The following is a 25244-nucleotide window of genomic DNA, read 5'->3' as shown; positions in this document are numbered from 1 at the left end:
TCTTCTTTTAATACCACTCCTGAGAGGTATAAATGTGTCCAGTGATAGGGTTGAAGAAGCCTGAGAGAATTTCAATTGTTTACTATTCTTGGTCAGCTATTAAGACCTTTCAGGAGCATCTTGATTTTCATGGCATCATCCAACAAAAAGCAGGATATTTTACAGAAAGTCCTGGTCCACTTTTTGGCTTGCCTTTGTGTTTATGTTTTTGGTTTTCTCACATTGGGCGGTACATTAGGCTACCTATTGCACACTCCCTCATTCATGCATGCATTCATTCAAACAATATTTACTGAGTTGAGATATTTAATTAACACCCAATAAATGATGTTTAGATGAATGAATGCGCTTTTTATCAAAGTAAGTGTAAGTACTGAGAAAAATTACAGAATGTATGATCCCAGCCCCACAAAAGCGTATAATTGTGTTGAGGATATAACATATGCTGGTGAAATAACTAATATATCATATTGGACAGTTTCTAAGTTCAAAAATGAGTTTTTGTAAATAATCAGAGCCTAAGGAGGACAAAGAAGGGACAGTTCATTATGGGTTGAATCTATCAATAAATGTACATTTCAGATGAGATTTGAGATTGACCTTAAAGAAAGAAGAGGACTTAGATATATGAACAGAGAACAAAAAAGGCATGGTGATAGCATGTGCATAGATAGTGTGGCCAACATTTATGTTCTTCATTAAAGACAGTCAGAGATAACCCAAATGTAACTGTTTCCATGGGTCCATTCTCAGTATCCAAACAAAACAGCAAATCCTATCTTAGTAAAACTAATGAAAAACACAGTCTTTAACAAAGACATTGTGAAGGAAAGGGGGAGAGAAAGGCTTGCGTCCCACACCACACAACAAAACTTATTTAATTCTTTGTTTCATTTTCTCCCTCTGAAAATTTCCTCTCCCTCTCTCTGTACGTCTCTCTTCTCCCACCACATCTGGCCACACTCTACCAGCCACCTTTCCAGATCTTTCCAGAACTCTCCATCCTAGTTTCATTATGCCACAAGTTAAACATCTCACAGGTCTCCAGGATGCATCCTCATCACTTATTCCACAAAGACAAACAAAGGACACTTCTCAGGATCAAGTTTCTTGGAAGGAAGAGTCACGAGGAGTGATTATAAATAATATAAGGTGGAGAGCAGTGACTTAAAATACCATTTTTCCTCTTAGAATGTGAATACAGGGAACTTTGGGAAACTAGAAAATCTAGAAAGGATTCATTGATAATTATTTATTTTCAATGAATAAAATAAAATGTAATAATACGGATAAACTCTGACAGATTAACTTTTTCAAAAGTTGCTTTCACGCACCTTCACTATTGGGATGTTTCATAAACACATCTTTCTTCTTTCTTTGCAGATACTGGCACCAAACTTTCAAACAATAAGAACCTTCCCATAAGTCCCTTGCCAGGCAAGATTAAGGTATAACAATCCAAACAGATTTTTGAAGAAGATAACTGGTTGAAAGCACAGGAAAAGAGCTAGGTTTCTCTTTTTCAACAGTCACATAATGAGTCATGTGGGAATTGGTTTACAAAGTCTCTCTCCATGAGGGGCTAAGGTTAAGATTAGAACTTCTGAGGCCAGAAGAGCAAAATAACTACAACAACACACATATTTTCAAGAGCCACCCTTTGGTTGTGAGGGATTGATTTTTCCCACGCTTTTTTCAGCAACCCAACTGGTGTCTTTAGTAAATGACATAAGAGAATACAGTGTGGCCAAGAAGGCTTAGATTTCCTTAGCCCCAAGTCAGATATTCTCAAGTGACTGTCCACTCAAATTAAAAAGAGAGATTTACAAGAGGAAACTGGATACAACTGAGTGTACTTTTATTTCAACCCTTTACCTGAATGTTTTGTTTTGATTTCAGTTCTCCACTGAAGTTGCCTACATTAATATATTTTTAAGAACATTTCCTTAAGTTGAAGTATTCATTCAGTATATTCATTTACTATAATTGAGAAAAGCCAAATGACTTAGGCAAATTCATTTCTATATTGCCACAGCAGTGTATTGTGAACTAAATGACACCTGGCAGTTCTTTACTCAGATACTAACTCAATTAGAAGGCAGAACAAGGATACCTACCCATTCAGGGAAGGAAAGGTCACTTAGCCTCTGTAGCTGTCTTAGGTCTCTTATCATCACAGTAGCAAACTGAAGACTAAAAACCATACAATCATCTCAATAGGTGCAGAAAAAGCTTTTGAAAAAATTCAATATCCATTCATGGTAAAAACTCTCCAGAAAGTGGGCACAGAGGGAACATACCTCAACATAATAAAGGCCATATATGACAAGCCCACAGCTAACATACTCAATGGTGAAAAGCTGAAAGCATTTCCCCTAAGATCAGGAACAAGACAAGGATGCCCACTCTCACCACTTTTATTGAACAGAGTTTTGGAAGTCCTAGCCACAGCAATCAGACAAGAAAAAATAAATAAATAAAAGGACTCCAAAATGAAAAGGAAAAAGTAAAACTGTCACTGTTTGCAGATGGCATGATACATAGAAAATCTGAAAGACACCATCAAAAAACTATTCGAGCTCAAACATGAACTTGGTAAATTTGCAGGATACAATAGATTTCTATATATAAATTTTGTATTTTTATACACTCACAGTGAACTATCAGAAAGAGAAATTAAGGAAACAATCCCATTTACAATCGCATAAAAAAGAATAAAATACATAAGAATAAACCTGCCTAAGGAGGTAAAAGACCTGTACCCAGGAAACTATATGACTCTCATAAAAGAAATGAAAGATGACACAAACAGCTGGAAAGATATACCATGGTCACGGATTGGAAGAATTAATATTGTTAAAATGACCATCATACCCAAGGAAATCTACGCATTCAATGCAGTCTGTATCAACATATCAAGGGCATTTTCCACAGACCTAGAACAAATAATTTTAAAATTTGTATGGAAACACAAAAGATCCTGAATAGCTAAAACAGTCTTGAGAAAGAAGAACACAACTGGAGGAATCATGCTCCCTGGCTTCAGACTGTGCTACAAACCTACAGTAATCAAAACAGTATGGTACCGGCACAAAAACATCCATCACTGGAACAGAATAGAGAGCCCAGAAAGAAACCCATGCACTTATGGTCAATGAATCTATGACAAAAGAGGCAAGAATATGCAATGGAGAAAAGTCTGGGCTTCCTTAGGGATGGTTTCATCAATTAATTTGTTTTCTTAAATGGACCATACTTTTCCATGTCTTTGTATACCTTGTGATTTTTTTGGTTGAACATTTGGCTTTCAAATATTGTAATGTGGTGTCTATGGAAATCAGATTCTCCCACTTTCCCAGGGTTTTCTGGGCTTTGGATTGTTGAAGGCTGTAGTAGTCTGTTTGTTTAGGGACCTTTCCAAACTAGTTTTGCAATGAGTGTACTCCTTATCGTATGTAGGCACTGAAGTCTCTGTTCCTTTAGTTCATGTTTAGCTACTGTTTTGACAGAGATGTCCTTGAATTCCTGCACCTAAGACAAACAAAAACAAATATACACAAGCACATCCACATGCACACTCAAAACCACACACCTCTCCCCATTGTGCAGATTGCTGGATCACTCCTTCAACATTTAGCTGACCTGCACTGAGTTCAGGGCTCAGCCCATGGTAAAAGCTTAGAGACTCCTCTGGTGTTTTCAGAGCATGCATCTTATCTTGAGTATGCATGTGGCTTTCTTAATTTCTCTGGACACATGTGTACTTTTTGTATGTTCTAAGTTCCCAAAGAATCTCCCCCAACTTTTGCTCCTGCATCTTATGTGGTCTATTGTATTTCAATGCACAGTCTTCTGCCCCAGCCATCTGTGCTTTGTCAGTTCACCTTGCACTTTTTTTGAGCAATGACCGCTGCTTTTCCAGACTGTGTTCCAGGTTAGCTAAGACAGAGATAAGCATCTTGTGTCAGTCCTTCAGGTAGCTCCCAGACAGGTTAGAACAGATACACATAATAATCCGAGAGTATGGGCTCTTCTGCTCCCTCCTGAAGCAGGATTGAGGGCCCCATACTACGAATGGTCTGCTGCTACTTTAAGACTATCACTGCATTAAGACCCCACCACTTTAAGACCATCACTACACTAAGTGTAGATGGGGCAAAGGCAAGTAAAAATGCCACAAAGCTTTCCTGCCATTTTCAAATTGCCTCTTCCCTGGTTCAGTATGTGTTTGCTTGCTGTAAATCTTTGCCTGATTTCAGGACTAAGAGAAACTCAAGGAACGCCACAACAAGAAACAGTATAATCAAACTCTCAGATGCCAAAAGACAGAGAAAGAATCTTTACTCCCAAAGGAGAAAGAAAAAACAAATTTGTTACAAAGCAGGGATCCTCAAAAAGATTCATAGCTAATTTCCTATCTGAAACCATGGAGGCAAGAGGCCAGACATATTTAAAGTGCTGAAAGAAAAAAACTGTCCACCAAGAATTCTATATTTGGCCAAACTGGTTTCAAAACTTAGGGAGAAATTAACACATTCCCAGATGAACAAAGGCTGAGGGCGTTTGTTTTACAACTTCCTAACACTGCCCTATGACAAATGCTAAATTGAACCTTCAGGTTGAAATGAAAGGACACTAGCCAGCAACTCGAAGCTGTATAAGGAAATAGAAATCTCCAGTAAAGATAAATACATGGGCAGATACTAAAGCCAGTATTGTGCTACTGGCTTGTAACTCTACTTTTTATTTCTTACATGATTGAAAAAACAAATGCATAAAATAATCATAAATCCATGTTATTGGGCTCACAAAGTATAAAGGTGTAATTTTGTGACAACAATAATGTAAGGAGGAGGAATGGAACTGTAGAGGAACAGAGTTTCTGTGTGCTATTGAAGTTGGTTTCAATTCAAATGATACTGGTTGAACTTTAGAAGGGTAAATGTAATCTTCTTGATAACCACAAAGAAAATATCAATAGACTATATGCAAAAAGAAATGAAAAAGGAATCAAGAGTTCACTACAAGAAAATCGGCTAAGCACAGAAGAAGTCAGTAATGGAGTAAATGAGGGGCAAAAAATGCATAAGACATACAGAAAACAACCAGGAAACAGACAGAATTAAGTTCTTCCTCATCAGTAATTTTTGAAAAAGTAAGTGGATTAAGCTCTCCAATAAAAAGATAAAAATTGGCGGGCTTCCCTGGTGGCGCAGTGGTTGAGAGTCCGCCTGCCGATGCAGGGGACACGGGTTCGTGGAGGATCCCACATGCCGCGGAGCGGCTGGGCCCGTGAGCCATGGCCGCTGAGCCTGCGATTCCGGAGCCTGTGCTCCGCAACGGGAGAGGCCACAACAGTGAGAGGCCCGTGTACCACAAAAAAAAAAAAAAAAAAAAAAAAAAAAAAAAAGATAAATATTGGCAGAATGGACTTTAAAAACATCCATAATCCAAGTATATGCTGCCCGCAAAAAACTCACTTGATTTCAAGAGACACAAGTTAGTTGAAAGTTAAAGCACAGAATAAAATATCCCATGCAAATAGTAACAAAAAGAAAGAAAGAGAGAGAGAGAAAAAGGAAGGAAGGAAGGAAGGAAGATAGATCTGGGATGGCTACATTAATATCACACAAAATAAACTTTAAATCAAGAACTATCACAAGAGGAAAAGGAGGCCACTATATGTTGATAACAAGTTCAATCTATCAAGAAGATATAACAACTATAAACATATATGTACCAAACATCCCCCAAATATGTGAAGCAGACATTGACAGAATTGAAGGAAGAAATAGATAGTTCTAAAATAACAGTTGGAGATCAATACCTTGCTTTCAATAATGGATAACACATCTAGACAGAAGATCAGTAGAGAGGTAGGGGGACTGAATAACACATTTAACCAACTAAACCTAACAGCCATATATAGATCACTCCACTCAACAACAGCAGAATACACATTTTTCTCAAGTACACATGGAACATTCTCCAGGAAAGACCATATGTTACGCCACAATACAAGTACCAATACATTTTTAAGAAACTGAAATCATACAAAGTATCTTCTTTAGCCACAGTGAAAGGAAGGTAGAAATCAATAACAGAACCATTGGTAGCCATTTCCCATCATGCCTGCCACACATGATATAAAGCAATGAAGGGAAAAACGTAATTGACCATTTAGAAAAGTGGGAAAGAGGACATATCATTGACACAGAGTGTGTGCTGTTTCCCGTTGTCAGAGATAGAAATAAATTAGCATCATTTATTCATTAGTGTGTTAATTTCTTGGTCAATCATTGTGCAGCCAGTGTTTCTGCCTGATGGGAAGATTTCCTATACTCAGTGTTGAGTGGAGACAACCTTGAAAGGGACATTTAAAAGGATTATACTGTGATGGGCTTAGCAGTACCCTTCCTCCTATGCCAGTATTTAGGCTGGGGTATTTCCATGCAGTGTGTACAACCGTAGGCCCCAGGTCACCAGAATTTAGTTGGATTCGTTTTCTTAATACATTCCCTCAGTACTTTGTCTTTTATTTGACTGTTGCATTTACTTCATTCTTTATTATCACTGCGAAACAACTTTGTTCCCTGTTCAGATGCCAAAAAGTGGATATCAATACCTCCTGAGTTTTACACATCACAGATCTGTTTTACATATCAGAGACAGAGACAGCAACTATTTCCAATGACTTTGAGACATGCTTTGAACATGCGATTAACATGTTGAGTGTTGAAATGTGTGTCGAGCTCATTATACTTGCTCTAAAAGGTTTCAAACTGCAAAGATTTAAAAATCTTTGTCTTTGAATAGTTTTCCTGTGCTGTCCCTTTGTGTCAGACTGTTAATGTGCAGTCTGGCACCTTCAAATAATGTGGCTTTGTAACCAATTATTTACATGTTGTTTTATCCACAGAGAATCTTTTCTTTTTTAAATAAATTTATTTATTTTTGGCTGTGTTGGGTCTTTGTTGCTGCACATGGGCTTTCTCTAGTTGGGGCGAGTGGGGGCTACTCTACATTGTGGTGTGCGGGCTCCTCATTGCTGTGGCTTCTCTCGTTGCAGAGCATGGGCTCTAGGAGCTGGGGTTTCAGTAGTTGTGGCACGTGGGCTTCAGTAGTTGTGACTCATTGGCCCTAGAGCACAGGCTCAATAATTGTGGCGCACGGGCTTAGTTGCTCCGCGGCATGTGGGATCTTCCCAGACCAGGGCCCGAACCCATGTCCCCTGCACTGGCAGGAGGATTCCCAACCACTGTGCCACCAGGGAAGTCCCCACACAGAGAAGCTTAAGGTCAAAACATACAACTCGATTAACTACATGTCCTCCTGTTCACATTTCCCTCATCTTTTCTTCATCTTCTATGTTTCCTTGGCACTGTTTATATTAAGTGCTTTTGCCATTATATTTGATTGTCTGTATTCCAGTGAGTTACCACAATGCTTTATGAGACACGGTAGGATATAAATGCATTTAAGATATATATATTATATATATATATATATATATATTTTATATATATATATATAATTTGCTTTAGTGCAGTGTTTTTTGTTTTCTGTACTGAATTCATTAGCATGGGTCGGTATAAAATTTAGCATAGGTCAATATGTAATTTGTAAACTAATAAGGTCTTAAAAGTGAGGAATTAAGTCTTTTAAATTTAATTATTTATTGTAAAGAGCAGAATAGCATACATAAACAGGTGCCTAAGGAAAACTTGTATTCTAATATGGAACTCTCATGAACACCTTTTTTTTTTTTCTTCTAACGGTATGATAGTAGGCCATTTGCTTATTTTTATGGCTTTAACTTTACAACAATGAAATATTCGTAAATTTTAAAAAGTATTTTTCTTTATTTGATGCGGGTGGGATACTGGAGAAATGAAAGGTCAAACACCTATTGAGGAATCCACACTTGTCTATATATTGTGCACTTTTATTTCAAGAATTGATTTAAAATTCCTAAAAGGATGCTATAATAAGTTATTATGCCATTTTACAGACTGAATTAAGTGAATTTCAGGGAGGTATGAAACCTGCCTAAGGCTATCCAGCTACCAAGCGGTAGAAGTGAGAATTAAATCCAGGTAAACCTATCGCCCAAGTTTCTGCTCATCTCTTTACATCATCCACTTTTAATAGCCAATGCTTTCCTGCTTACAAATATGACTGAGGTTTCCAGACAGTCAACAGTCCTTTTTAATCAGATAGAAAACTTACTGTTGATTCTCTAAAGACATATTCCTTTTCCATTAAGTGACTTTAGTTGTTCAAATAATACTTCCAGACAGTAGTAATCATACAGCTGGAGACTAAGAACAGAACTCAGGGATGTGTCTAGCAGTCAGTAAAGACCAACTGGGCTCACTGATGATATTTACGGTCATTTCCTCTAGACTAACATAATCTTATTAATAAGACCCTAATAATTCACAGTACTGCCCTTGCCTGATTGTTTGTTCTTCTCCCTCTATCACTCTCTCTTTCCCCATATTATTATTATTTTTGGCAATTTTTGGTGAATTAAATTCAGGGATTAGTATTCAGGAGTACTCGTCACAAAAGCAGAGAATCTTAGCTCACACCAAAGGAAGAAAATAGAGAAAAAGTATAAATTATATGAATACACACACATACACACATGTGCCAACTATATGCTGCACTTCTCCAAAATCTATTCGGTATCTGCACATTTACTGTATATTAGCAGTAAGAGCAGAAATGAGCGTAACACTCTGTTTACAAGGCACAGAAAACAGACCCAAATATGGAAATTACTAGCAATGAGAATGGGGAAGAAAGACTACAACAAGGAATGTAGATGATATTTTTGTTTCCTAGCTATGATGCCAAATATTGAACTTTCAACTTGAGACAAGGAGGCCATAAAAAGTTGTATGAATTTCCTAGAGCTGCCATGACAAAGTACCAGAGACTGAGGAGGTTAAACAACAGAAATTTACTCACTCACAGGTCTAGAGGCTAGAAAGCTGACATAAGGTGTCAGCAGGATTGATTTCTTCTCAAGTATCCCTTCTTGGTTTGTAGATGCCACGTTTTCCTTTTGTCTTCACATGGTCTTCTCTCTGTGCATGTCTGTGTCCTAATATTTTCTTTTTATAAGGACACCAGTCATATTGGATTAGAGCCCACCCATTTGACCTCATTTGACCTCAGTTACCTACTTAAGGGCCTTATCTCCAAATACAGTCATATTACGAGGTATTGGGGGTTAAGACTTCCACATATTAACTTGAGCAGGACACAATTCAGCTGATAATAGAAGATAAGAGTAATTTAAGCAAGTAAGTAACTATTGTTTACAGTGAGTTGCTTAAGGATATGAATTTACTCAAGAAAAACAAGAAATTACATAACACTGTATGTTATACAAAGATATTAAATTAATCATCATAACATCCTGTGAGATGGGCATTAAATTAGACTAAGCAAGATGAAGCAACTTATCCAGAATTGTATAGTTGGTACTTTCCAGAATTTAAACCAGGTATTTTCCCAGTTCCATTCTACGTTATATATTCATTTCATTATTTGAAATGAATTTTGAGTCTTCATTTTGCTTTGTTTCTGAAGTTATATGGGGATAGAATGGAATTGGATATTTTCAGTGACATTCACACATGGGGAAGGAAATTGAGTGCAGAAGCTTCAGCAATGTTTCCATGGAGAACACTAACAACAGAACCAGAAACACCGTTATCCTTTTGGTTCAGTGATCTTTCCTGAAGCACTACAAGAATCAATTTTAAGAAGCCCAGTGTTTTCCAAACTTTCACCAATGGGCTCTGTAGGGTCCTCTAACAGTATCTAAGAGACTAACTAGTTTCTCATCCCAAGCCACGTAAGACAAGGAGTTCTGATTGTTCTCTGTGAGGAAATCAAGTGACAATCATAGCTGGTGATTTAGGATAGTTTCTTCAGGGCCCAGGCAAAACCTAATACACAGTAATAATCATTGTTAACTGCATCTTTGACAAGGATTAATCAGGTATCAGAGAGGTCTATAAACTGGGAGAAATTATGATCAAAGAGAAACACAGACCACAGATATTTAATTAATGCTCAATTATTTATGAGTTTAACTTTGGTTAACCTAATTTTCCTTCTTCTAGACAATTTCCAATTCGTCTCCACAAAGAGACCAGAATAATCACCTTCCAATACACGATTTATTGTGTTGCTTTAATTTAAAGCATACAGTGACTTCTACATTCACTCCACCAAGTTTTGCCAGGAGAGAAAAGGAGACGTGATATTTTGTCTTGAATTAGATATGCCACCATACTTGACTTAGCTCATCCTACTGGAAGCACTTTGAGGGCAGGTTCTACAGTCTTGTCTTACATCCTCTATGGAATCAAGCCAAGGGAATCACACACAGTTACAGCTGGGAAAACATTTGTTCTGGGTTAATACTTTTAGCCTTTACCACCAAGACTTTATCACCAAGACCTATCTTTACAGTCTCGAAACAGGAGACCTTCTTGCCTTCCCTTTTCATATTGACTAGGAAGGTAAAGGGAAGAACTGAGAAGTACCCAAAGTCAGCGAGCAGCCAGCACAGATAAATCATCTGTGGAGATAGTGTTTCTTTCAAAAGATATAAACATAAGAGGAAGTCCTAGTGTTTGAAACAACTGTGCATAATAAAATTGCATGAAAACCTAGAAATCCAGATGCAGATCAGTAACATATTGGTTAAATAAGCTGTTATGTTCATGCAATGGACAAGTGTACATACATTAAGAAGAACGAGATACTCTTTTCTATGAGATTCTCTTTTCACTGAACTCATCAGTGCTGCAAACACAATGTTACATAATACTTTTTCTTTAACATTATATCAGGCATCCTCATCTTGTCCTGCATTTATTGCCAGTGTTACTAAAGTCTATCACTTACCTCTTTCTCTTTTAGACATATAATTATTGCCAGTGTTACTAAAGTCTATCACTTACCTCTTTCTCTTTTAGACATATAATTTCTTATTTTGGAAGCATTCATCAATCCCTATTTTACTCTTTCTTTTAAATTACAAATGAATATTGAATTTTATAAAATATCTTTTGGGGGATATTTCAAGTGATTGTATACTTTTGCTCTCCTTTGACCTTGTTATATGGTAAATTATATTTTGTTATTTTATATTATGCTATTTATTATATACTGTATTATGTTTACTAATGACATTTATTATATTATAATTACATTATTTTTAAGGTAGCATTTTGTTTTAGATAGACAAGACAACCAGTGGAATAGGAAGCATCTTAAAATTAGATGCAAGAGCATAAGGGAATTGAGATTAAAATAAAATTCACGTTTTGGATCAGCAGCAAAAATTATTCAACAAAAGTGGGAAAATATGGCTATCATAGAATTACTAAATTCTAGACACAGCAACTAGTTAAAAGTGAAAAAATAATGAAAGTGTAAAAGTATCAGAAACCTGGGAGACTTGAAATAAATTATTCATGAGGAATACCTTTCTAAGATACAAAGAAAAAAGGATACATTTAATTATATAAGAATTAAAATTTTCCTCATGGCAAAATGCACTACAAAGGTCAGAAAACAAGCAAAAGAAATTGGGAAATATATTTAGAAATGGATATGCCTCCTTTACAACTTTTGAGAGAAGCACATGTTTCTTTTTCCTTTAACCTGTTATGTGGGTATTAATCTATAATGTAAGTGCATGGTTCCTTTCCTTTCATCTGTAATGTGAGCGTCAACATGGGGCACTGTTTCCAAGCATAGACTTTGGATGTTCCTGTACTGGTCCCGTCACTGACCATCCACAAAAACTTACAAATGCTGCTTTACTTTCCTGGGGGTTAGAGTCTTAGCTAAGAAATGGAAGCAAAATAGAACTTTCCCCCAGGGATGATAGAAGGTTTAAAGGAGTAAATATGTAAGTGACTTAGCACAGTGCCTAGTACAAGAGAGATCAATATAAGTACATAGCAATTTTTTAAAGAGACACATGAAAGAAATAAAATGTGGTGATTTCAATCTATTGATATATATTCTTGACATTAAACTACATTGGATGACCTAACTTGCTCGTGCTTTTTCTTACTCTAGTGAACTTGGGTAGCTAATATCATAGTTTAAAATTTTTCCTTTTATATTTACAAGTAAATTTGACCTGTAAATTTCTTTTTCCTTACAGTCCTAATCTATTTTCAGTATTAGGATTATATAGACTTCGTAAGATGAATAAAGGAGCATTCTTCCTTTGCTACTCCCTAGAAGTTTTTCTTTGTTAATATTGATGTTATCTGTTTAACAGAAGTTGGATAGAATTCACCTCCCAAACGATCTGGCCGGGTCTGGTATTTTCTTGGTGAAAGCTTGTAAACTATTGACTTAATTCCTTTACTGGTGCAAGAACTCCAGCTACAAATTTCCTCTTGTGTCAGTTTTGGTAAACTTTAGGAGCTAGGAAATTGTCCACTTTACAGAAATGTTCAAATTTACTGGCATTTCATATATTCTCTGTTTGTACTCTCTGCTATAACACTGTCCTGATTCTTTCTGTATATTGTTTACTTACATTTTTGTTTTGCTTAATCAAAGTTTGTTTTTTTAAATCTTTTCAAAGAATATTCTTTTGACTTACTAAATCACCTCAATTTTATACTTCTTTCTGTTTTATTAAGTTCTGCTCATATCTTTATTGTCTATTTTTCTATGTTCTCAGGGTTTATTGTTTTACTCTTCTGATGTCAATTAAAACACTTGGTTATTAATTTTAATAAATCTTTTTACTTATAAATAGTTGAACTTTTTGAAGGTTCCAGCTTAGTTGTACGTATCTAAGGGTCAGCTCCTCCTCACAGTTGCTGGCCTAAGGCTTAGTTGACCCTATAGCAATGTATATACTGACATTTTTTCCCCTCGACTTTCTGTGTTTTGCTACTTCTCACTTCTCTTTGCAGAGAAGCCCTTTGAAATACCCTTAACTTATTTTACAGCCAATAAGTCTTTAAAATACTGTGTATTTTTTAAGATAAATCAACTTATATAATTAGGCAGGAAATCTGACCTGCCATATTTTTAAAAACAGCATAATTTCACTCTTCTCCACGATTAATCTGCTGTATTACACGACCTTCGAGTTTTTAGCTTTATCAATGACATGTACTTTAAAAATGTTTGAAAGATCCTACCCAGTCTTTTAAAACATCCTTGCTCCTTGTTTCAGTTCTAGTTTTATGTATATTTTCTGCCTGGCACCTGATAATTCCAACATCTGATGGATGGCCTTGGGAATTTAATTCTGGTATTGATTGTTTTTGCTGATTCTCTCCACTTGTAGCTGATTTCTTCATTATTGTGTAAATTTAGATCATGAGCTCACATTTAGCTAAACTTTATCTGTGGGAACGCTGTAGGCCTGTGTTGAAGGTCTACCTCTCCAGAAAGGGTTTAGTTTTGTGTTTGGAATACCACCGATTTGGGAGCATTTTAAGTTAATTTCTTAGCTTCTGTTTGCAAGACCGCAAATAAATTTGCAACCCAAACACTGTGAACACAGATCTTCGGTTCAGAATTCTCAAGATTTCCTACCTGTTTCCTACCCAGAGCAGAGGCCAAGAGAATTTGCTCTTAGTCTCCCTTTGCCAGCAGATATTTTTTTCTCCTGGCACACCCTTTCATTCAAGGTGAAGCCAGGGATAGGTAGGTTTAGTTCTAACTTCCCATCTAGTAGGGATGGAGTCTTACCTCCTGCCTCCCATGTGGTCATGGCCATTTAAAAACAAGTCTCTATACCAGGTGTGTCATTCAACTACGGCCTGTATTCCAAATCCAGACAGCTGCCTATTTTTTATGGCCTATGAGCTATGAATAATTTTCACGTTTTAACTGGTAACATTTTAAATTTTAAATGGTTACCTAAGTACCTAAATAATATCCTCAATTTTGCCTCTTTGGTCTACAAAGCCTAAAATATTTGCCATTTGGCTCCATAAAAACAGGATTTCCAGCTTCTGTTCTAAGCTGTCAAGATCTTCAATCCACTCTTAATAGAGCTATCACTCTCACACATGGACCACCCTTCCTTCATGGGTCCTGGAAATTTCGACTGCACACTTCCAAAATCAACCACGCACTTAAAAATAAGTTGTGTACATTTAACCTAGCATACCTAACCCATTTCTTTTAGGAGAGTTTTTCAAGTAATCTTGCCCACCGTATTCTTCAGAACTTCATTAATAATGGCAAAAAACTGGGCTTACCTGGTGGCACGGTGGTTGAGAGTCCGCCTGCCGATGCAGGGGACACGGGTTCGTGCCCCGGTCCGGGAAGGTCCCATATGCCGCAGAGCGGCTCGGCCTGTGAGCCATGGCCGCTGAGCCTGTGCGTCCGGAGCCTGTGCTCCGCAACGGGAGAGGCCGCAACAGCGAGAGGCTTACGTACCAAAAAAAAAACAAACAAAAAACAAAAAAAGGCAAAAAATTAAAACAACATTCAACAAAAATGCGAAATGTTCATAACAATTATAGAAGCACATACAGTAGAAAACTATAAACTGTTATTGAAACAGTGAGACATAACTTTTTATTCTTAAAGAACTATATTTAGGTCCCTTTTGTTTAAATAAGTATATTTCTGTGTATGTATGTATACAGTCATGTATTTATATACACATACATTATTTGTATATTTATAGAAACATATGAAATACATACCTATACACATACCTTTGATTTATATTTGTATACATACACAGGAATATAATTATATATTATATATTTATATACATTCAACTGAAAACTGGTAGTATACATATATATCGTGTATAAATGTGTGTCTACGTGCATGTGTAGAAAAGCGGGTTGAGAGATATGGAAGCATGAGTTAGACAGGGTTCAAGATTTTAAAAGTACTTATGTGTAGGTAGTGAGGTTAAGGCCCATTTGATTGAAAATATTGCATATTTTTACATCAATTGTTATGATGACCAGATTCCTATGTCAATAAAATTATAAATAGCTATACATGCTCGTATGTGTAATGTATAACTAGAAGATATATAGTTTTATATATGTATTATATTTATATTATATAATACAATTATACTAATACATTATATATTGTTATATAGAATATATTAACTATAGTGTATTATATCAGATAATAATATTATACATTTATATATTATGATATAATTGTTTTATAATCAATATTACAGGATATATCATATTAATATTATGAACATATTAACCACAGAAATACATTTCATTACTCATATATTTTGTATATAATATATGCTAGGCAAAAATATATATTAATATAATACATAATTGTTATACACTAATATAAATATTAGTATATTACACTTATACATCAATATAATATTTAATATTGGTATATTTATATTATTTTTAATATATACATAGCTAATACTCTTTAAAGCCATCTGCTACAAGTAGAATAAGACCAGGAGTATGGCCAAAGCAAATTGTAAAAATATTAGATTACTTATATTCATTTATATGTCATTTTCCTGGAATCTGCATCTGGCTACTAGAGAGGACACACAGCAAAATCAACAAAAAGTGCCCAGGACATAGGATCCTTTATTCATTGGAACCTCAAAGGAAACACAGTGCTATTCAGTCCCCCTTCAAAGAGCCAAGAGCAAACCTTGAAGCACCCAGTAAAAGCCAATTCAAACAAAAAAGCTTTTCCACTTAAACTGGAAAAAGTTAAGTTCCCAAGAGACCCCCTACATCAACCACTGAAGCTCATTTGGCAGTAAAAACAATAATGTTCACCGAACAACAAGAAACGCAAAACAATAGGTGTTTTACCAAAAACACAAAAAAGCAGCTAATTAGTGTCTTTCCTGTTTGAAAGAAGGGGGTGGGAAGTGGGCAGACGACCTGATAGGAAAGATAAAAAGAAAAGGAAAAGGAAAATAACAGTTTCCAGTTTGACACTCAAGCTGTCTTCTGCATCCATTTCGTCAAGACCACCAAGTCAATGTGGAGGCTTTTTCCTCCTTCCCTTTTCTTTTCATGAGACCCATCACAACCAGCACTGCAGATTCCATCCAATTAATGAATGCTGTTGCCTACATGTGTGAATGAGCTGTGAGTAAAGTACTGAAGTAGAGGACACCTAAAGTGAAACGTCTTCATGAATGTCCACGTGGCTGAGCAGCAAGTTAACCTTTCATAGATGTGCTAAAGAAGAACAGTTGGGTTTTATTTTATTTACTTTTCCCTGGACTGTGTTGAATGACTATCATCGACAAGTTCAGGCTACTTTTTGCTGAGGATTAATGCACTGGGAGAGCTGAGAGAACACTGAACAGTAGAGCTGTCTTTTTCTTGACCAGTTCACCTTAGTTTCCCAAACTCTAAGTCTTTCCCTAATTCTTTCTCCTTTTTATTGTAGTAAAATGAACATAACACAAAATTCACCATTTTGATCATTTTACAATTCACTGTACCATTCAGTGGAATTTACTACTGTCACAATGTTGTGCAACTATCACCACTGTCCAACTACAAAACATTTTCATCACCCCAAGAGGAAACATACACCCATTTTGAGGAGTCATTCCCTATTTCCCTCTCTTCCAAACCCCTGGAAACCACTAATGTATAGTATTTTCCGTGTGTATGGATTTGCCACTGCTGGACATTTCATATAAATGCAACCATACAATATAGAGCCTTTCGTGCCTGACTTCTTTCACTTAGTTGCATCCATGATGTAGCATGTATCAGTAATCCATTCACTTCTATGGCTAAATTCCCTGATCCTGTTTTCTTCATACTGTTTGAATACAAAATTTAAAATAAGTTGAGAGTGAAGCTCTGTTTTAAGGGCACATCTACGAGGCCAACTCTTTTAAAAAAGGTGAAAAGGGAGATATTGTTGTGAAATGATAATCGTTGAGAAGCCTCAGCCAATTTGATAATGAAAAGTTTGGGAAACGTTGCAAAAAATTATCTGCTTTATATTAAAAGCCTTTTAAGCAAGGATTCAGGAGATTGTCTTTTTCTTGCAGGTAACTTAAATGAGTCAGAAGGAAATAACTGCGCTTTAAAACAGATTTTGAAAGGATTCTATTTATTCTTAATAGACGAATGGGAGTACAAGTAGTTCACATCCAATATGGACTCCCTGTCCAAACACTGTTTATTGTTTTAGCCACCACTATCGAATTATATTTCTTGAGAGTAAGGCAGCTCAATTCCTGCATATTACTATTTTTTTCCTGCATATTACTTTTTAAAATTCATCTATCAAATCCATTAATACGGTATAAACAAGAGATGTTCATGTTTCAGTGCAGTTCAAATATCAGGTATAAAGAACCACCAGCAAGAAAAAGAATCCTATATCTCTTGCCAGAATGTGGTCAGCTCTGGGGTGCTTTGCTAGCTGAAACACACTTTCATTGTTAAGAGGATAGAGGCTGTTTAAGAGGGATGAGAGCCAAAAAATGTTAACTACGTGTATGTGTTAAGAACAGTGCTAGGTTATCTCATATTCTATATCAGCCAAGGCTCACCATTTTACATATGTGAAAAGTGAAGTTAAAAGTGTTTTAGTAGGGCTTCCCTGGTGGCGTAGTGGTTAAGAATCTGCCTGCCAGTGCAGGGGACGCGGGTTTGAGCCCTGGTCCGGGAAGCTCCCACATGCCATGGAGCAACTAAGAGCATGCGCCACAACTACTGAGCCTGCACTCTAGAGCCCGTGAACCACAACTGCTGAAGCCCACACACCTAGACCCCGCGCTCAGCAACAAAGAGAAGCCACCACAATGAGAAGCCCGCGCACCGTAACAGAGAGTAGCCCCCGCTCACCGCAACTAGAGAAAGCCCGCGCATAGCAAGGAAGAGCCAACGCAGCCAAAAATAAATAAATAAATCTTTTTTTAAAAAAATGTTTTAGTAACTTACTAAAAGGCATGCAATCAGTAAATCTGAGCAAGAATTCAATCCCAAATCTGTCACACTGAAGTTTAAGCTAATACATGAGATTAATAAAAACAGCACTAAATTAAAAGTTCAGAGATATTTTTAATTTCATACTCTTTCACTAACGCTCTTTGGAGATAAATCATTTCTTTTATATGGGCCTTAGTTTTCACAACTATAATAGTTGGAAGCTTGACTAGATGATCTGTATGTAGTCTTCCAATTCTAAAATGTTCCACTCATTTGGATTCCTACAATAATTGCCCTGGCAATACATGCATGCTGCCACCAAGCAGCCGCAGAGACTGTTAGTTCCTTTTATATCCCTAGTGGGGAGTGCATTTTGACATCAGACTTACCGGTCAATAGTACAAACTGTTAATATAACTATAAAATAACAAAATAATAAAAAGTATTATTTCCTGTAAAGCAGAAGCTTTACATTGTCTGTGAATCATATCAGAATCACCTGTAGGTTTGTTTGGTTGTGTTTTAACATATTTATTGGAGTATAATTGCTTTACAATGGTGTGTTAGTTTCTGCTTTATAACACCTGTAGGTTTTTAAACATAGAGGAAATCCATAACCCATCGAATGGGAATCTTCAGAGACAGGACATGGGCATCTGGATTTTTGGGCTCCCATCATCCGTATATTTTATTTTATTTTATTTTTTGCCTATGTACAATATTTGTCACATCCTCTTGAATCTTTAAATGTTTCTTTTTGTTTTAAAATTTTAGCATATTCCATAATCTTCACCTACTTTTCATAAGGTGTTATCTGTTATGTTTATTCGATCTTGTGCTTCTCCTGGTTGTCTTCTTTTTCTTCTTTTTTATTTGGGGGGGGGGGGGCGCTGCCTCATGGCTTGCAGGATCTTAGTTCCCTGACCAGAAATTAGACCCTAGGGCCCCAGCAGTGAAAGCGCCAAGTTCTAACCACTGGACCACCAGGGAAGTCCCAAGACTTCTGTTTTAAATGACTTTTTCCCCACTCTAATTCATTCCTGGGATCAGTTTCATGTTTGAACATTAAACCAACCTTGCACTACTAGAATAAAGCTACTTTGATTGTGATATATGATTGTTTTACATACCATGGATACAGTTTGTGCTTCTGTTTACACATTTTGCATGCATGTTCAAAAGGGAAACTGGCCTGTGATTCTATTCTTGTAATATTCTTTTTAGTTTTGATCTGAAGCTTATGTTGGCCTTATAAATATTTTGAGCAATATATACTTTTCTGTCTCCTGGAAGATTTTTATGTAAGATTACCAATATTTCTTCCCTAAATATTTGGAACAATTTACTTGAAAGCCATTTATCCCTGGAAATCATTTTCTGTAAAGGTACTTAATTATACAAACAACTTTTGCAGTAGATATAGGTTTTTGAGATATTTTTTCTTTCTTGGGTTAGTCTTGTTAGCTTGCATTTTTAAAGAACTTGTCATTTTCGATGAATTTTCAAATTTATAAATATAAAATTATCATAATTTTAACAGCTTTATTGGGATGGAATTTACATACCATAATTTCAACACTTTAATGTATACAATTCAGTGGTTCTCAGTGTAACCACTAAAAGACTTGTGTAAGCATCACAACAATCCAATTTTAGATTTCTGTCCCCCCACAAAAAACCCATTACACATGAACAAGCTTTTTTCAATCTCCTCAACCCTCTCAGCCCTAGGCAACCACTCATCTACTTCCTGTCTCTACAGATTTGCTATTCTGGGCATTTCATATAAATGGGACCGTACAATATGTGATGTTTTGTGAGTGGCTGCTTTTACTTTACATAATGCTTTCATGGTTCGTCCATGTTGTAACATGGATCAATAGATCATTCCTTTCTATAGCTGAATGCTATTCTATTGTATGGATATTCCACATTTTGTTTATTCATTTATCCAGTTGTCATTCGAATTATTTCCACCTTTTGTTTTTAGAAATACGCTTCTATGAACATGCACGTACAAGCTTTTGTGCAGACATAAGTTTTTATTTCTCTTAGGTATATATTTAGTAGTGGAACTGCTGGGTCATAGGGTAACTCTATGTTTAACACTTGCAGGAACTCTCAAGCTGTTTTGTAAAATGGCCGCACCATTTTACATTCCCACCAGCAATGTATGTGGGGTTCAATCTCTTCTCTTACAGCCTAGCATGTCATCTATGCTGGAAAACGTTTCACATGTAGTTGAGCAGGATGAGTATTTTACTGTTTGGTTGAGTGTTCTGTAAACATTTATTAGGTCTTGTTAATTCATAGTCTCGTCCAACTCTTCTATATCGTTGTTGATCTTCTGCCTAACTGTTCTATCCATTATTGACTGTGGAGTACTGAAGCCTCTACCTAATGTTGTGCAATTATCTATTTCTTCCTTCAATTCTTCATGGATTTTGGTATTTTCTTCTTCGTGTATTTTGGTTTTACCTTATTCAGGGCAAATATGTTAAAGATTTTTGTATCTTCCCTCTCTTTATCATAAAATGTCCCTTTTCATATCTAGTAACTTTTTTGTTTGTTTTAAAGTCTATTTTTTCTGGTATTAGTATAGCCACTTCAGCAATGCTTACGGTTGCTATTTGCATGATGTATATTTTTTCATCCTTTTACTTTGTACACATTAGACTTTTGAATCCAAGCAGTGTCTCCTATAGAAAACATTTTTTAATACCCAGTTCGACAATATCTGCCTTTTGATTGTACTGTTTAATTCATTTACATTTAGTTTTTATTATTGATATGGTAGGATTTATTTATGTCTATCATTTTACCTTTGGTTTTCTACATGTCTCATGTTTTTGCTTTTTTGTTATTGTTCCTCCGTTTTCCTTTTATAGTAAGTAGATATTTTCTACTGTAACATGTAATTCCTTTAATGATTTTTAACCACATTGTTTGAGTAATGGCTGCACTAGGGCTTATGGAATACATCTCAGAATCTCTTCAGATTTTTACTAGGTTCATTCCAGATAGAAACAGAAACTGTACTTTTATAGAGCTGTATGCCTTCCCCTCTTTTTTGTTTTTATTACATTTATATATTTTACATACTTAACAACATATTATTATAATAATTACTTCTCACAAGCTTATTTTTTCAAAGAGCTTAGAGAAGAAAGTTGAGCAAATAAATATTTTTGAGTTTGTCGGGTTAATCTATTTACCATTTCTGGTTCTCTTCCTTTCTTCCTGCGGATTCAGCTTATGATCTACTGTCATTTTTATTCTAACACAGCTTTGTTCTCACTGCCTTCGTTGTGCCATATCATCAAATATATGATATTTTTTTTATTTTACATAGAGAACAATCCAAATATAGTCATATTGTTTAGGCACTTACTTTTTAAATTAGTTAAGAGAAGAAAGGAGAAGAAATTTGAAATTACAGTATCTTTTATAATTCCCTACACAACTGCTCTAGTCAGCATTCTTTGTTTTGTTTGTATGGCTTGAGTTAACTGTCTGCTATCATTTGAAGAACTTCCACTAGTATTGCTTGTGAAGCCCGTCTGCTAACAATGAACTCACTCAGTTTCTGTTTCTGTTTCTGAGTTATGGTGAAGTATTGATGATAAGGTGTGGAGTGGTAGGAAAAACTAAAATGCGATGTGCTGTATGATGTATGTTTCACTGAAGTGTCTTGGTCAAATTCTAATGATTTATGATAGAAATCACATAAAGCAAGCATCACAATTCTCCAGGAATGTTCTGTAGAATGCTAATGTTAATGATGAAAATGTGATCCCAAATCTTTCACTTGTATTGACCTTATCTCAATAATTCTTCTCCCAACAATGCCATAACTAGAGTTGAGTTCTAAAGTGTACCTTCCTCTTTTCCAATAGAAATGGTCCCACAATTTCAGAAAGTTCTCAAAGGTGAAAAAGTGCACACGGCGTTTATCACGTTTGCAAATGCCAATGAAAATGCTAAGGTGACACTGTCCAAAAGGCAATATTCTTCTGTGAGGGCACCCAACTTTAAACAGATACACATATTCTAAATACAGCTTAGATCTGTGACATGTTTTGGCCAATGAAGTGTGAGCAGACATGATGGCCTTCAATGAGCAGCAGAGGCCTTAAATGGGCTTGTGCAGTTGGGCTCACCTCTTATGTATCAGTGAACTTTGTGAGAAGACAGGGCCTGGGAGCTGCGGCCTCACAGTTGGGCTCCAGAGGAAGATGTGTGTTACAGACCTCAAACTGACCCAAAACACGGAGCAAAACCAGCCATCTAGAGGTCTAAAAGAGAGCCACTGCAGCTAGCCAATAGGTCCAAGAAAAATAAATTCTTGTTTATGGAACTGAGTTTTGGGTCGATTTGTTCCAAAGCATTATCACAGCAAGAGCTGACTAACACAACATCCTCCAAATCATTGTTATGTAAATGGATGCCACCATGCCTACAAGTAAGGCAATTGTGTACTCAAATTGTGAGAGTCCTTGAACTCTTGGTGCCTCTCCAACACAATGTACATGGCTAAATTTCCACAAATAAGTTCACTAATATACCACAAAGATCTCCCTAAGCTTTTATTAAATGTAATGCAAAGTTCTTTCTTTTCATTTTCTGCTTCTACATAGTTAAAATGCTTTTTATCAATGTAAAATGGCTCTTACCTTTTGGCTTCTGTCGTGAGAGTCTTTTGAACTCTGAAACACTGTAGGATATCACCTATATATGGAATCTAAAACATACAACAATTGAATAAATATAACAAAAAAGAAGGAGAGTCACCGATATAGAGAACAAACTAATGGTTGCCAGTGCGGAGGGGGAGGAGGGGGCAATACAGGGGTGGGGAAGTGAGAGATGTAAACTACTGGGTGTACGACAGGCTCAAGGATGTATTGTACAACACAGGGAATATAGCCAATATTTTGTAATAACTGTAAATGTAAAGTAACCTTTAAAAAGGATATAAAATTTTTTTAAAAAGAAAGTCATACTTAAAATTCGAAACAATTTAAATGTCCATCAACAGGAAAATGCACATATAAATTATTGGATTTCCCTACATGGGAATCCTACGTAGCGAGGAAAGTACATGAACTAGACAGATCTTTACGTGTCAGCATGGATGAACCTAGCAAAGATAACACTAAATAAAGCAAGTAACAAGAGAAAACAAAATAGAATACGATATGCAGTTTAAGAATACTTAAACATGTAGCCTACATAGAAAGACATCCATGCCAGTGATGGAGACCAAGTTCAGAAGAGTGGTTACCCAGGGTCAGCTGGGGAGTGGCTGTGTTTGGGAAAGTGGTCACACCAGAGACTCTTCAACAGGAATGGTAATGTTTCACTTCACACGCTGGCTGGAGGACGGAGGAGTGTCTGCGATGTTATAATGTGAGCACGCTGCATGTAAAAGCCATTGCTGACCACATCTAGGGGAACTGATGCGTGGGAGCTGGTAGTGGGTGGAGCCATCCAGAAGGTGGTGGTAGAAGAGGAACGTTGTACACGTAACGCCTAAGGCCTGACCAGAGGACGACCACTGCTCTAGAAACTGGACACAAATCCAACTTCTACGGCCAATCTTACAAGACAAACTGAGGCATATTTAAAATTTTAACACTTTATGTGCGCAAAAACAGATTCAATTCAGGCAGCACAAAGCGGAAGAGGTGAGGAGCACTCCAGCCACAGGAGCTGCAGAGATGTTTATTTTAAAAGGGCAGAAGCAAAGCAAGGAAACGAGTGATTTGCTATGGCTTTAATGCCTAGTTGGTGGTTTGTGACTGGGTGTCCTCAGCGGTGTTCGTCACCCTGAGGCGCTGACAGGCTTAGATTTTGGTTGGTTTAAGTAGGCGGCCGCATCGCTAGAGCCACCGCAGGCTAACGGCCTCCTTGCAGGGTTAATTTACTAACACCAATTGAGTCCTTCCTCTTACTCAGTCACTTCACTTCCTACGCCTCAGTTTCTCTTCTCTAAAGTGGATATTCAGTAGTAAATTCTCTGTGGAGGTGTCAGTACAAAACAAAGTGATTATTAGGAACCACGATCATGTCCTGAATTCACGGAACACGTCACCGTTTGCCAACCACCGTGTCAAGTCAGCAGAAACGACAGAAATTAAGAGCTCTCCGCAGAAATTCACACACCCGTGCACCAGGTAAGGGACCACAGGCAGACGTTCACTCAGCCTTTCCTGCGTGCCTCAAGGAGTTCACGCTCTCTCCTGGGCGGGGCGAGCAGAGACACTTTGAGGGAGTTTAACTACTTTTAAAATGCGCTGATACAACCATGTCTCACTTTTGTTTGGATCAGTCAGCAAGCGCTTTTTGGAAACCCCAAATTCTCCACACCTCCTACGTTTTGCGCTGCCGTAGTCTCGAAGCTGCCGACACCGCTCCTCAGGCCGCGTCGTCAGGGGAGGCGGGTCTGCGTGCGGACGCACGGCTTAAGCCGCAACCCCGCGGCTCGGGAGGCAGTTGATGCCCGCGCCAACACCAGGCCGCGCGTGGGCTCCGGAGCGCGGCATGGAGGCCCCGGCCTAGCTGGGGCCCGTGGCCCTATGTCTTCTGGCTGCTATGCCGGTCCTGCCCACGATGCGGGGCCGCAGCCGCCGGGCGGTGGGCGCCCGAGGGGCCGGGAGGCGAGCCGGGACCCACAGGAGGGTGTGGGCATCCTGTCTGCAGCCAGCGTCCCCGAGGCCGCGCTCAGGCCATGAACACTCGGTGAAGCTGCGCCCGGACAGCACGGCCGACTCCTTCTCGCGCTCTGAGGACCTGTGCGCGCTGCAGGACTCGGTGCCTCTGCCCTCCGTGCGGGCTTCCCTGAGGGAGGGCCTGCTGGACTTAACGCCGACCGCCTCCGCGGGGTAGACTGGGCGCCGCTCCTGAGCACCCTCTGCCCGTGATCTGTATCCAGAGCTGCTTCCAGCCACGGCTTCTCAAGACAGTTTTGTACTTCCCGCTTCCAGGGGCCCTCGTGTGGGCGCTGAGAAGCGGGGTATTAAATGGTTAAAGGTGGAGGGTGGGCACTAGAACCGATGCCCAGTGCCCGGGTGTGCGTGCACTAGACGGGGCGTGCGGCCTAGGACTCCTGCCAGCTCGGTGACCCCGGCCGAGTGCCTTAAGGCTTCAAGGTCTCAGTGTTCTCATCTGTAGCATGGGCTTAACAGGACCCAGCCTCCGTGGCGGTTACAAGGATGCACTGTGTTAATGCTTCTAGACTCTACAAAGTAGAACACTTAGCACAGTTTGGAGTATCGTTAATTGTTGCACAGATGT

At 37.7% G+C, this 25244-nt stretch overlaps 1 protein-coding gene across 1 annotated transcript in view; it reads right to left on the bottom strand.

Annotated features, from left to right (window-relative positions):
- The window catches only part of LOC307175900 (UDP-N-acetylglucosamine--peptide N-acetylglucosaminyltransferase 110 kDa subunit-like), a 30573-nt gene extending 7930 nt beyond the window's left edge, over positions 1-22643 (bottom strand). Inside the window, exons 1-2 of the mRNA XM_079901578.1 lie at positions 22622-22643; positions 14277-14448 (exon numbers count right to left, since the gene is read on the bottom strand). Coding sequence (XP_079757704.1) covers positions 14277-14384 — 108 coding nt within the window. The 5' untranslated portion in view covers positions 14385-14448; positions 22622-22643. The remainder of the gene's footprint in view (positions 1-14276; positions 14449-22621) is intronic.
- Positions 22644-25244: the final 2601 nt, after the last annotated feature.

Source organism: Stenella coeruleoalba, assembly GCF_951394435.1.
Source record: "Stenella coeruleoalba genome assembly, chromosome: 17".
Classification (NCBI taxonomy): domain Eukaryota; kingdom Metazoa; phylum Chordata; class Mammalia; order Artiodactyla; family Delphinidae; genus Stenella; species Stenella coeruleoalba.
Note: the sequence above shows the minus strand (reverse complement) of the source record. Positions and strands in the feature narration are given on the sequence as shown.